Raw genomic sequence first — 14553 nt, 5'->3', positions numbered from 1 at the left:
ATCTTTTGTATCTATCGTAGCCACTTCTGGCCAACTGGAATTAAATGAAAAGCTAATGTTTTTATATTTTCTACCAGATTACATTCATAAATTTTTGGAAAACAATTTCATACAGGTTTTATGAAATTGGTGTTTAATTAGTCTGGCTGACTACACTCCAAATTCAGCAAACAAATTAACTGATGACCATGGACAAGAATTATATTTTAAGAAGTGGAAGTCTTCAGCAATATGATAAAAAAGGTGGTAACCAGAATATACACTGTATTGGCGAAAGGATTTTCTCACCCATCCAAATAATCGGAATGAGGTGTTCCAATCACGTCCATGCCAGAGTTGTATAAAATCAAGCACCTCGGCATGTAGACTGCTTTTACAAACATTTGTGACAGGATGGGTCGCTGTAGGAAGCTCAGTGAATTCCAGCATGGAACTGTGATAGGTTGCCACCTGTGCTAAGTCCAGTCGTGAAATTTCCTAATACCACGAAGTGGTAGGCCATGTAAACTGCCACAGCGAAGGCTGAGACACAGTGCTAAGAGGTCGCAAACCTGCTGAGTCAATCGCTACAGACCTCCAAACTTCATTTGGCCTTCAGGTTAGCTCAAGAAAAGTGTGCCAGATACCTTCATGGAACGTGTTCCCGTGGCCGAGCAGCTGCATTCAAGCCAAATGTCACCCAAGTGCAATGCGGAGCATCAGATGCAGTGGTGTAAAGCAGACCACCACTGGACTCGAAAGCAGTGGAGACGCATTCTCTGGAGTGAGAAATCACGCTTCTCCATCCGGCCATTTGATGGACGAGTCTGGGTTTGGCGGTTGCCAGGAGAACAGTACTTGTCTGTATTGTGCCATGGGTAAAGTTTGGTGGTGGTGGGATTATGGTGTGTGCTTGTTTTTCAGGAGCTGGACTTGGCCCCTTAGTTCCAGTGAAAGGAACTCTGAGTCAACATACCAAGATATTTTGGACAATTCCATGCTCCCAACTTTGTGGGGACAAATTCCAGCCCCTTTTCCAGCATCACTGCAGCAGTGCACAAAGCAAGGTCCATAAAGACATGGATGAAAGAGGCTGATGTGGATGAACTTGACTGGACTGCACAGAGTCCTGACCTCAACCCGATAGGACACGTTTGGGATGAAGTAGAGCGGAGACTGAAAGCCAGGCCTTCTCGCCCAACATCGTGTGACCTCACAAATGCGCTTCTGTAAGAATGGTAAAAAAATAAAAATTGCATAAACGCACTCCTAAACCTTGTGGACAGCCTTCCCAGAAGAGTTGAAGCGGTTATAGCTTCAAAGAGTGGACTGACGTCATATTGAGCCCTATAAATTAGGAATTGGATGTCACTTGTTCATACCGTATGTGAGTCAAAGAAGGTGGGTGAATACTTTTGGCATTTATATTGGAAACATTACATTTTTGAGGTTGTTTTCCAACCTGTGCATTGTACAAGCTAGAATTTGAAGGGCTAAAAAATAAGAATGGGTATTTTGTACTCATGACAAGAACTAATTACAGACTATGTACATAACCAAAAACGGCCATGAACTATCAGAGTAGTAGTAAAATCGAACGAGGCCCAGTCCAACAAATGTTTACTGCTTGCTACAAATTAATAAACACTTTTGTTAAGACAAAAACGAAAACTAATGCTAACAGCTCTACATGTACTTCAAAAGTCTCCAATGTATTACACATTTTCATAGAGGTTATGTAAATGCAATTTTCATAGCAGGTGATGACTGCTACTAAATGAAATGACAAATTATGTTTGAACGCAAAATTTCTTAAGCGAGTGCTAATAAAGGGTTGTTCCCATGACGATAACATCTGGAAGCAGACCATCCATTTTGAGGGGTTGGAAGGAGCTACTTTTAGTGAAGAAGTCAAGCATTCTCCGGTCACTGTGTCTCAACTCACACAAAACTCCTCTGGAACCTGCAAAACAAACCCAAGCGTTTTTATCTTTCTGCGAACTATGACAACCTTAAAACACTGACATATGGAAAGCTGTTTAAGCATTTATTTGATATCTTGCATACGTAGGTATGCGTACGCTTTTTTTGTCCTCACTATTACCACCAGCAACGCACTAGTAGAATGACTAAGGCACACGGAGAACAACTGCATCTTACTAGTAATTTTTTTTCCACTACAGTACTGCCTTTAACTAGTATATGACAATTCTGCATGATTAGGACAGCGCTGGCATACTAGAACGGACAACTACACATTACAAGTGAGGCAAATCTGAGCATGAGTTGACATTTGCATGCTATTAGTACTAATAGTGAGGTGCTAGTACAACACAGTTGTCAACTAGTGCACACTTTTGCCTCACTAGTAACGTGCAGTTGCCCTACTATTATGCTAGTGAGGACAATGAGCATACTAGTAAATAACCTTAAATTGGATATCAACGATATCGAATAAATGCTCAAACTGCTTATGTGAATCCATTTGAGCATTCGATAATCTTGATATGCAACTTCAGGTCCATGTACTAGTACGCTCTTTGTCTTAAGTAGTAAGAGAATTCAGCGCAGTAGTAAAGTTTTTTTTTTTTTATTACTGCCTTCTGCTACTGCATGACATTTCTGCACACTAGTAGGACTACTACATGTTACTTGGGTGACAAAATTACCAGTGGGCATTTCGTTGCCAATAGGAAAGTCCAGGAGGCTACTAGTGTGTGACACATGGCTACTAGTTGGGCCTAGTAGTGTTACTAGTGCAGAACAGTAGTTTACTCATGAGGTTTAAAGCATAATAGTGAGCCAAAAGCAGTACTTGCAGTGGACAAAAATGTTACTAATAAGACAAACATTCTACTGGTGCGCTACATTATCTTACTAGTGAGGATAAAGCGTGTACTAGTAGACCTTGAGCTGGATATCAGTAGTGGCAGTATGATACATTCTAAAATGTAGAAAGACTTCCCTTTAGATTGAAAGTTGGCTTATGTTCATTAAGTGTGTCAATTTACCAGAGGTCCTGATGGTGGACAACAGCTGTCCAATCATACGCTTCGCCGGAGAGGGGTCAGCGACCCTGGGCAGTACTTGTCCAGTGACTAATGAAGGGAAGTCCTCAAATACACCGTCGCTTGTGTCCCTCTGGACGTAAAAGATAAAGCAGCGGCATTTGGAATAGATCTTTATCTTACATTGCTTGTACTTATTGATTCCAAATTGTCACCTGAATGGAGGCTGCAGCTGCTTTGGCATCTGTGAGTGCCAGCATGTAACCACAAACCCCGATGTCATCCTCCAGGACAAGAGCACACTCAGGGCTTGGGGAAATTTCACCTGTGGACAGTCTGCAACAGACGCATTCAAATCAGGATAAGAGTGTGTTTGTAGTGAGATTTCTTAATGCATTCTCTGCAGGGACAATGTTTACAGCACACCTCATATACCTCAGGAGTTGGGAATCAGTGACCTAGAAGGACAGTTAGCCTACAATTTTTAATTATCAATAACTTTTTGAAATAGGACTTTAAGCGTGGTTTTTTTTCAGCATGGGAGACTTTACCCATATAAAACCAAGGCAGCGTAAAAAAAACCCTGCTAAATTAGATTTTTCTCAAGGTGTCCTAGTTATTCATCAAATTATATGAAAATGACCCATATACGGTGGGTACAGAAAGTATTCAGACCCCCTTAAATTTTTCACTCCGTTATATTGTCGCCATTTGCTAAAAATCATAAAATTATTTTTTTTCCCTCATTAATGTACAAACAGCACGCCATATTGAGAGAAAAAACAGAATTGTTGAAATTTTTGCAGATTTATTAAAAGAGAAAAAGTGAAATATCACACAGCCATAAGTATTCAGACCCTTTGCTCAGTATTTCGTAGAAGCCCCCTTTTGAGCGAATACAGCCGCGAGCCTTTTTGGGAATGATGCAACAAGTTTTTCAGACCTGGATTTGGGGATCCTCTGCCATTCCTCCTTGCAGATCCTCTCCAGTTCTGTCATGTTGGTGGCGAACGTTGGTGGACAGCCATTTTCAGGTCTCTCCAGAACATGCTCAATTGGGTTTAAGTCAGGGCTCTGGCGGGGCCATTCAACAACAGTCACGGAGTTCTTCTTTACCTCTCGCACCAAGCCTCTTCTCTCCCAATTGCTCAGGTTGGCCAGACGGCCAGCTCTAGGAAGGGTTCTGATCGCCCCAAACATCTTCAATTTCAGGATTATGGAGGCCACTGTGCTCTTAGGAACCTTAAGTGCACCAGAAACGTTTTTGTAACCTTGGCCAGATATGTGCCTTGCCACAATTTTGTCTCTGAGCGCTTCAGGTAGTTCCTAATGATACTCATTTGCTCTGACATGCACTGTGAGCTGTAAGGCCTTATATAGACAGGTGTCTGGCTTTCCTAATCAAGTCCAATCAGTATAATCAAACACAGCTGGACTCCAATGAAGGTATAGAACCATTTTAAGGATGATCAGAAGAAACGGACAGCACCAGAGTTAAATATACGAGTGTCGCCGCAAAGGGTCTGAATACTTAAAGCTGTGTGATATTTAAGTTTTTCTTTTTTAATAAATCTGCAAAATTTTCAACAATTCATTTTTTTTTCTGTCAATATGGGATGTTGTGTGTACACTAATGAGGAAAAACAAAAAGAACAAAATTATTTTAGCAAATGGCTGCAATGTAACAAAAAGTGACAAATTTAAGGGGGTCTGAATACTTTCCCCACTCACTGTAGTTACATGTGAATCCTATTGGAATGGCACTGAAGCACTAGCTAATGCTGGACAAATGTACTTGGGCACCAATTGAGTCTTTCTCCTTTAAATGAGTCTGCTTACTTGGCGCTAACGCTAACTTCCTGCGGATATGTTTCCTCACACAATACAATAATCAATTGCCAACTTACATATCACTAATAAGAGGGGCCTCTGTCGCAGAAGGGGCTTTAATTTGTCTTTCTCTTTGCATCTTCACAAAAATGCTCTGCACGTCCCTCTAGAAGAGACAACAAAGCAACGTGAGGTTGACAAAAGAAAGAGTGTTGAGCTCCTTTCAGAAGATGCAATGACTCCACCGTATCCTCTGCGCAGTACGGCCGAATGCAGTACACTGACGTCCTGGGCGGATGTTTGAACAGGTCTCTGTTTCCATGGCCAGGCAGCATTCTCTGCAGGGACGTAATGTTTAACGTCATTAACAATTCAGCGAGGAGGTCAGCAGCAGCAGGGTTAGGGGTTGCCCTGCCACGTATGACGAAAATTCACGAGTACTTGATACCGACCCAAAAAGGTTTGAAATAGCCTATAAACGCCACAAGATGGCAGTAGAGTACTTTTTCTATTAGATAGGACTATGGCTTGGCTGAATGACGCTACTCTTATTTCAACTTGAGCCAGGCCCATCTCCACCTGCACCTGATGCCTGCTTAAAGCTGTGCCACATGAGTAGCATCCTCCTCTGTAAGCACTCTCATTCTGGAAAATAATTGACTAAAATCATTGTCTGTTTCACTTCATTTTTCACTATTACCAACTTCAAAGGCTAAACCCTAATGCATTCTTCAGGAAAATATTAAGTACAATATTTTTCTGTTTTTATTGTCCATTTCTGAATTTGAAGTTAGTTCATTCTGTGTTGTAAACCCTAACATCGCTCCGTCGCTTAATACATTTAACATTAACATCCGCGCGTTTGCTAATGAATACAAGATGTAGTAGCGGATCAGCTCTTGTCACCGATGTTACGTGTGCTTCGCAGGTCCACTGGGACCACAATCAGGGGCACGACCCGCAGCACCTCAACGCGAAAATACAAAAGACCAGTGCAACAAACACGACACTGGCTGAAGTGATGAGCAAAAATGTCGCTTAAACGTAAGAGTAGCAATAGAGGATGTCCGCTCTCGAGGTCGGTAGACTAACCAAATATTGTACTCAACTAAGAGTAGTGTTACGTGACAAAAAATTACCTGAGTAAGAGTAAATAGTACACAGTAAAATAATTACTCAAGCACTGAGTAAATAGTGAGTATCTTTTGTTTTTTTAATACCCAGCATGAGCATCAATAAAATAAAAAAAACAAAAATGTTAACGTGCAAATTCTGATATTGTTGCGTGTGTGCGTGTGTATCCGTGTCTTCAATGAGCCTACCAAATGCACAGGCCCCCGCTGTGTGCTAACCACCACTGTGAAGTCCTACCTCTTCATAATAAAAACATGTCATTTAAAAGAAAAAATAATAATAATACATTTTACATACATCGCTCTGCCGTGAACACGAGCCATTTAGTTCACCTGAAACTCTCCTGAGAGGCCTCCTCGGAATCCCCACGGTTCAGGATCAGCACTCACTAGCTGGGCCGATGGTTTGCCAAGCCCTCCTGTGGCAAGTAAATGTTGATAAAGGTGCAATTTGTAAGGGTATCATTTTGAAGATGCAAGCCACTAGCTGCAGTGCAGCACATTTTGCACATGATCTGCAAAGACATTATGCAAAAAAATAAATAAATAAAAACTATATATGTAACCGTCCAAAAGCATTTGGATTAAAGCCAGACAGGATGCGTTGTGCCTCAATCACTAGAAATGCATGGCTGTTGACACCCTGCTACACTGCAAAAACACAAAATCTTACTTGAATTTATCCTGTTTCTATCTTACTGGTATTTTAAGACAGCTTTGCCTTTTTTTCTACATTTTAAGCAAGACAAAAAGTTGTTTTAAGATACAAGATATTACAAGAAACTGAAGTCAATTCATACTAGTTTGATTGGCCGATTTTTTTTCCACTTATTTTAGGGACAAAGTGTCTTGTTTTAAACATTTTTTACTTGTTTTGAGAAGGTCATTTTTTCCAGTGTAGGCATCCATCATCCATCAGTTTATGAAATATTTAATACTGTGTCTTGATTTGATCCCCTCTTGAATTCGTCAGTTTGCTCACTTACAAAGAAATAGTTTCACATTTTTATGGTTGTTTATTGATTATAAACAACAGTAGACAGAATATCAGTTACAAATATGTAAAAAAAAAAAAAAAAGCGGAAAAAAAGATATAAAATGTTATGTGTGTGATATTATGTAGATTTCCAAAATCAATACACAACCATAAATTTGGATATTTCTTACTGGTTTCTTCAAACTTACAAATTCATAACGGGATGAAATAATAATTTCCCCAGTTGTACGTACAATATTAGTATGAATGTTTCAGTCAAGGTCAGCTCACGTCTTTGAATTGCACTGAATCAATGAGAGGGAAAAATCTTAAAATCCATCATGAAAATTGAAGATAGAGATACCAAACTGAAAAAGAATTCTTTACACATTTACAGGCATATACGTGGTTAATTGACGATCACAATATGTCGCGTTGGTCACCTAGTGATTTCACGTAGGCTTGAGCCAGATTGACACCGCTCTTGATGTCACAGATGTAGTTGTAGAGGTCATACAGAATCCGGCGGTTGGGCACATTGGACAGGCGGTTGAACATTCGCACTACCGCTTCGCACATGTTGTCGAACTGTCGCGCTCTCGAACACCACTCGGCAGTCTAGAAACACAACAGCGGGTAACACACTTAACTTGTTGTTTGAGTCAAATTCAACTTGTTTTGACATTTGACAGCAATAAAAACACCCTAAACGTCATTCTTTCATTCTGACATTTGATCGCTTTTCCTGAAGTGACCCAAAATACACAAAAATTAATCATCCATTTATTGTCTGACAGGCTATGAATATATTTTGAAAAGATCTGGATTTCATTATTTGATATAGACAATTATTATGAGGATATTCTTGCCCCAGGTCAATGACATACTATGCGTGCATGGCATATGAACTGTATGTAAGGCTTAAAGTTCCATCTGACCTGGTCCGTCTTGAGGGCGGCGGCTTGACTGTGGCATTTGAGCCAGTCCAGCTCACGCAGCATGGTCTTGGCCGTGGCCCCGTGTTCATAGGGCAGGTAGAAGAGGTCGGACAGCAGCTTCAGGTCGTCCAAGGTCAGGGGGTCGGCTGTGTAAAGCGGGTTTTCTCCCGGTCCGGGTATGTATGAGTGTTCTTCGAGGTCTGTCTGCATGGGCTCCTCATCACAGGACTCCTTCTTAGAGCAAGCTGAAAGACAATATAATGGAAGATTTGATATCAGTTATAGTATGACTTATTTCAGTTGTGTTCTGTGGCGTTCATAGTTGTAACCCTCCTCTTCAGACCAACCTTGCTGTGTTTCCTCCCACTGTGCTGTTTCTTTGCTTGACCATTAAGTTGTGTTGCTCTGGAATTTGTGTATTGGTCTGAACCATTTAGATTTGCAAAGTATAGAAATCTGTGTTGGAAGATTGATTTCAGGTATTCTCTACATCAGAACGAGTCATTTTTTCCCCCACAACAACAACGAGCGTGTTCAAAGCTGTGGTGGAGAGTTAATGTCTACCTGTAGGCTGATCTGTGCACAGAAACTCCTCCAGCCAGTCAGTGAGGGCCAGCGTCAGGGCTTTGTGGGGGCTATAGCCGGGGTCCTGCTCTTCGTCGCCTGATGGTGGACACAGAAGAGCACGAATAACAACAAGGAAAATCTTATAGTCACCTGCCTGACAGTGAAACAGGAGAGCTCACCCATTTCCACATCCTTGGGTGCACCAGCAGCAGAAGCTTTGCACCACGTAGCCAAGGTGTGGATTGGCACAAAGTTCGGATAAAACTCACAGTTGGGATTAGTGAGCACACCTCTCAGTTTGGGGATCAGCTCAGTTGGACGATCCTGAAAGGAGAACATCCGAGTTTGACTCTCTATATAACGTTTTTTTTTTGTTTGTTTTTTGCACTGTCACCGTACATTGTGTATTTAGTGTGTTTAAATCAACTGTCCGATTGTCTCTCATTCAATGTTTAAGATCTCTAAAAGATTATGACAATTTAATGTTGACAATATTTTTTGCTTCATATTTCATAACTTTTTTTTAGGACAGCTAGGTAAACATAAAACGAATATGATCATGTTTTCAATGGCGGCACGGTGTTCGACTGGTTAGCACATCTGCCTCGCAGTTCTGAGGACCGGGGTTCAAATCCCGGCCCCGCCCGTGTGGTGTTTGCATGTTCTCCCTGTGCCTGCGTGGGGTTTCTCCGGGCACTCTGGTTTCCTCCCACATCGCAAAAACATGCATGGTAACTTGATCGAAGACTCTAAATTGCGAGTGCGAATGGTTGTTTGTTTATATGTGCCCTGCGATTGGCTGGCGACCAGTTCAGGGTGTACCCCGCCTCTCGCCCAAAGATAGCTGCAATAGACTCCAGCACACCTGCAACCCTAGTGAGGATAAGCGGTTTGGAAAATGGATTGATGGATATTTTCAATCTCCTTTGTTGTATGGGTCAGTCAGTGTTCGTGGGGGTCAATCTGATCCCAGGCTGTTTTAGCTGTGCAAAAGAAAAACGTTAAACACGTTTGCTCTGGATGATATACAGGACACTATAACATACAATTTTAGAATCTTCAAGATTTATGGCCCTAACCTAACATAACCCTAAATGTAGTAGTGACAGAAATACTGAATAGTTTAAACGTAACTTGAATGATTGAATGAATGAAGCATTTCTTTTGGTGCTTTTTGCTCTCACTTTATACTTTTGGGAGCATTTGTTGCTAAAGATTTGCAGCCCTTTTCTATGGTCGAAGGTGTGTGGTTTGGAAACTTAATAAAAATACTCTCGACATTTTGGGGATGTTTTATTTCGCAACCTCTATGACTATACAAGTGTAAAAGTTAAATTGCCTGTAGAGTGGGATTTTGGCATGATGACCAATCGACCCCTTGTTTAAACTGTTACACAAGGAGTGTTTTTTGTTTACATTTTTTTGTACGTTTTAATTTGTTATACATATTTTATAATTATATGTTGTCATGTGTATAATAGTCAAGGTATAAGAGAAAGTTGCCCATTCCAAAGTTGTGTTTAAATAATGGTTAACTTGATATAAGTAATATTATTCGGTGCACTACAAAATACAGTTTTTGCTGAGAAGCAAAAAAAAAAAAAAAAAAAAAAAAAAAAGATGATTTTGAGATGGAGAAAAATGTTATTCTCAATGCACAAAAGACGTACCGAAACTGTACCAAACCGTGACCCAAAAACTGAGGTATGGACCGTCCCGTAGGTTACATGAACTGTCCCGCCCCTGATAACTTACGTAATATAGCAGCAGTTCGGACATACACAATTTTCAATGTTACGAACAGTGCGCAATGAACTAGTTAAAACATCATCAGGCAGCATAAGAAGGCATGCTCGGTTAATACTGTGGTTACTGTTTTTCATGTGTGTGTTTTATATTTATGGCATTCAAATATTTACTGCAATCAATGTTTTTTTCCATTGTCCAACATTTGTTTAATCAATCAATATTGACCTTATAGGGTCCCATGAAAATTCTTTGTGGGTCATAGTCATTGGCGTGGATATTGTCCCAGATGACTGGCGCCCTCTTGAGGATGGAGGACACCTCTTCTATGGACTCCACTGAGATTTTATGGGATACCACTTTTGGACCTACGATCAAATTTTAGTGTAAGTTTGTGTACTTATTTGGGCATAAGAAGAAAAAAAAAAACAGAGACAGGAGACACAGAGACAAGTGTTACTTAAAGGTGCCGTATTTTACCAAACCAACTTTTTCTATTTTTTGGGATGTAATATTGGCTCTATGGTGCCTCAGTAAATATGTGAAATATGAATAAAATCATCCATGCATTCCTGAGTTCCAGATGCTTTTCTGCTAAGACGCCTGAAATCAGGTCATTGGAATTTCTCAACCTTATCTGCGTCACTAGCAAAGATCTCTGCCTTCATCTCCTCTCCTGAGCCAGAGATGTCAACATAACAAACAGGTGTGCTCTCACAAGTGCGTCTTCTACACGGAGGCAACCAATCAGAGGAAAGGGCTTTAGCCAAATATGGACAAAACGGATACAAACTGGGTCAAACAGAAGTAGATGTCAAAGGGGCCTTTTCTGGACACTAGCATGACAAAACCAATGTGTTTTTTAAAAATGAAATTGACACTTTTATACTAAGTCCATGTTACAGAGTCAATCTATGGAGGTCTAAATTGCCAAAATATGGGATCTTTAAGCGTAAAAACACATTTTCTGACATGATCCTTAGCCCGGTCCGACTGGTTGGGCAATCTCTTTCAGACTAAATACACCAAATAAATATAGAGTACTTCTGATAAACTGTTAAAACCTGAATGTGTTTCTGAGTGAGATTACCCGTCCACAGCACATCTATCCCCGGTAGCAGCTCGTCTCCCACAGTGTGAAGGTAAAATGACTGAAACACGTTTGGGCTGCAGAAGGCAGCACAATAATCTGGAGTTTTGGAGAAGAACATTGGTTAGTGTACAAAACAATGTACTTCAAACTTCATGGCTGTATTAAAACGTGTAAGGGTACAGTGAACCCCTGCCGATTTGCGATTCATCCATCCATCCATTTTCTGAGCCGCTTCTCCTCACAAGGGTCGCGGGGCATCGCCCTGAACCGGTTGCCAGCCAATCGCAGGGCACAAGATTTGCGATTCACCATTCACAAATTCACCTACTCGATTTTTTTGTGGAACCTAACTATTCGCGCCTATCCGTGTGTTTTTGATGATTTCTCTGTAATGCCAGAAGATACCGCCAGAACACCCAACTAAGGTGGCTTTTTCACTGAGAAGTATCTAACGCTAGCCACCCACTGATAGCTGGCCAGCGAACAGCAGCGTGAGGAACGATTCCAGTAGAGGTCAAACAAGCAAATGAGGCTACTTGTAGGGTTGACGCCAGAGAGAGCAGAGTGCTACACCTCTAAAGGTGATGAATTATCTAGAAGCTATTTACAGTATTTTTAACGGCAATATTGTACAATGAGTTTAACCTATTTTTTAATCTAGAAACCGATTACTCATGGATTTTTGTATGGTGCTTGATCCCTAATTCTCGTGAAGCGCGGGGGTTTCTCTGTAAATCAAATTTGAACAGACAAGAGGGTTGGTTTAGACAAGTTTTCCAGTGTGACCTGTGGGACAGAAGAGGAAGGTCTCAGGTTCCCCCAAATGCCGGTACACCTCATTGGTGATGGCCACCTGCGCGTGGCCGAAGGAGCTGAACGCCTGCTTGTCGGCAGGACACATCTCCGTCTCGATGTCGTCAAACAGTAACGAGAAGGAGCTGCAGCCAAAGTCTCTAACCTGGAGAGCGTGTGGCACAACATTTGGGACACATTTTTAATCTGCAAAAACGTTACGAAGGGTGTATTCTCAATCACTTCTTATCCAACTCTATAGTGCCCTATAAAGTGAGTTTGTGAGAGCTTAAAACAATATTATTAGAAAGTATTTAGTCGTTCAATACTTCTTACAGAAGGTTCATCAGCTGACGTTGATCCGTTACGTTGTAACACGACAACAGCGATGACATAATTAACGATGCGCACGAGTAGTGTTCAAAAAACATTTTTCAACTGTTATTTATTCGGCAGTCGGAATGAGTGAATAATTCCAAAGACTAAATCTAGTTTACTGGAAAGAATGTAACCTAAATGCTAGTTGACCTACTTGTGGTGTTTTAGCTGCTAATAAAATTTGCCAAATAAAAAGCAATAAACATGACTTCACCATTTGATTACACCTCCAAAGTCCTACCTGATCCAGCTTCCTCTTTAGGGCAGCCACCTCTTTGCGGTTAGAAAAAGTGACATCCAGGCCAGGAGAGATTGCATAGATGAAGTCAATATTGTGCTTCTTCGCTGCTGATATCAGTGCGATGAGTTGCTCTGCACACGAAACAGAAACAATCCAATTCTTCAGAAATGTACATCCCAATAGTTCAAATGGGTCATATCATGGAAAAGTGTTTTTTTGATTGATTGCTCTTCTCATAATTTCACTCACATGTCGCTAGAACAAGTAAAAGCAAACATTGTACTGCAGTACAATGTAATAGCTGACACCACAACAAACTACAAACACAATAATGAACATATTAAATTGATACCTCTCTGAGAGTTTAAATAAAAATTGAGCATTATGGGTAGAGGGGTGCAAAAGTAGGTAGAAATACCATTTTGACAATACAAAAAAACAATGATCTTTATTAATTCACAATTCAAATAATCAACAAATTTCCATTAGGTACAATTTCTTATGAGCTCAAATGGCTGGCATTTAGCACTAACCTATCCATCCATCTATGGGGTCATTTGTTAGAAGGGTTAATAAAATAAGGTATTTAAGAACTCGGTATGGTGGATCGAAAGGTATTGTTGGCGTAATATGGGGTGCTGTTAAATGAGGGTAGTGCCCGGTAAGAGAACATACACTGGAGAACCTTACCCTCCTTTAATTGGGCCAACAGGCATTTGGTGCTTCTAAAATCCAATCAAGAAGTGGTTGTTTCTATCCAGGATCATTTAGTTACCCTTATATGCAACATTGACTTCAGCAACTCAATATTGGCAATTACTCTGAATCCCATTAAGTCCCTAATGTGTTCACAAGAGGAGAACAACAGTCTCCCTAAGCACACAGCAGGTGGATACAGAAAGTTGTACTTTGGCACACAACTTGATTGCTTTTAATTTTCACTGAAAGCATTCCAAGTAGTATAGATGCCTCATTACACTTATTACAGAGCTTGATATCACTTCTCGTGCTGATAGATATTATTGACCGTGTTACTGGACTACTTTTGGTACTAAGTACAGTCATTGATCGTGTGCGTCGACACTACTTTCACACTTTTTAAATGACATTATCTTTATCAGCACAACTAACAGCGGTATGGCTTGATACACTTCATGGGTCAAAGTTTAAATGCACACCTTTCCAATGTTTCCGAGGAGATAATGATTACAGAAAACGTGATAGTGCATCTATCTATCAAGAAATTGAGAAAACGCCCAATGATTACAGTGACAGTTTGGAGATGAGCAGTCTTGGATGTCCAGTTCAGAGCGATTTTACTAGTTTGAACAGCAAATTAGACAATTATTTGTTGGTCGATAATCGATATATATCGGAGATTTTTTTTAAATATAATTGGACATTTCAAATAATAATTCTTTTTTTCTCCTCATCTGGCTGCATGTTTAATTACAATTTATGCCACAACTGAAATTCATTTCACAACAAGAATATGACCATAATTAAGTGTATTTAAAAAAAAAATATTATAGTAATATAATTAGCTCAACCCATGACTAAAATTGTAGTTACATCCATCCATCCATTTTCTGAGCCGCTTCTCCTCACTAGGGTCGCGGGCGTGCTGGAGCCTATCCCAGCTATCATCGGGCAGGAGGCGGGGTACACCCTGAACTGGTTGCCAGCCAATCGCAGGGCACATACAAACAAACAAACAACCATTCACACTCACATTCACACCTACGGCCAATTTAGAGTTTTCAATTAACGTGCATGTTTTTGGGATGTGGGAGGAAACCGGAGTGCCCGGAGAAAACCCACGCAGGCACGGGGAGAACATGCAAACTCCAGACAGGCGGAGCCGGGGATTTA

The 14553-nt window shown here is 40.7% G+C and overlaps 1 protein-coding gene across 5 annotated transcripts in view; it reads right to left on the bottom strand.

Annotated features, from left to right (window-relative positions):
* The window catches only part of LOC133476450 (uncharacterized), a 38470-nt gene that overhangs the window by 6397 nt on the left and 17520 nt on the right, over window positions 1–14553 (bottom strand). For 3 of the 5 annotated variants that reach the window (XM_061769837.1, XM_061769835.1, XM_061769836.1), the window contains exons 14-27: window positions 12682–12812; window positions 12057–12228; window positions 11268–11366; window positions 10406–10545; window positions 8611–8755; window positions 8429–8527; window positions 7865–8109; window positions 7370–7544; window positions 6284–6369; window positions 5063–5155; window positions 4895–4983; window positions 3203–3323; window positions 2991–3120; window positions 1925–1942 (exon numbers count right to left, since the gene is read on the bottom strand). In XM_061769837.1, the coding sequence (XP_061625821.1) occupies window positions 1925–1942; window positions 2991–3120; window positions 3203–3323; window positions 4895–4983; window positions 5063–5155; window positions 6284–6369; window positions 7370–7544; window positions 7865–8109; window positions 8429–8527; window positions 8611–8755; window positions 10406–10545; window positions 11268–11366; window positions 12057–12228; window positions 12682–12812 (1743 nt within the window). Of the gene's footprint in view, window positions 1–942; window positions 1207–1582; window positions 1943–2990; window positions 3121–3202; window positions 3324–4894; window positions 4984–5062; window positions 5156–6283; window positions 6370–7369; window positions 7545–7864; window positions 8110–8428; window positions 8528–8610; window positions 8756–10405; window positions 10546–11267; window positions 11367–12056; window positions 12229–12681; window positions 12813–14553 lie in introns of those variants that run through there. The other 2 variants (XM_061769839.1, XM_061769838.1) reach the window with 2 other exon arrangements.

The sequence above is a fragment of the Phyllopteryx taeniolatus genome, chromosome 4 (assembly GCF_024500385.1).
Source record: "Phyllopteryx taeniolatus isolate TA_2022b chromosome 4, UOR_Ptae_1.2, whole genome shotgun sequence".
Taxonomy (NCBI): domain Eukaryota; kingdom Metazoa; phylum Chordata; class Actinopteri; order Syngnathiformes; family Syngnathidae; genus Phyllopteryx; species Phyllopteryx taeniolatus.
Note: the sequence above shows the minus strand (reverse complement) of the source record. Positions and strands in the feature narration are given on the sequence as shown.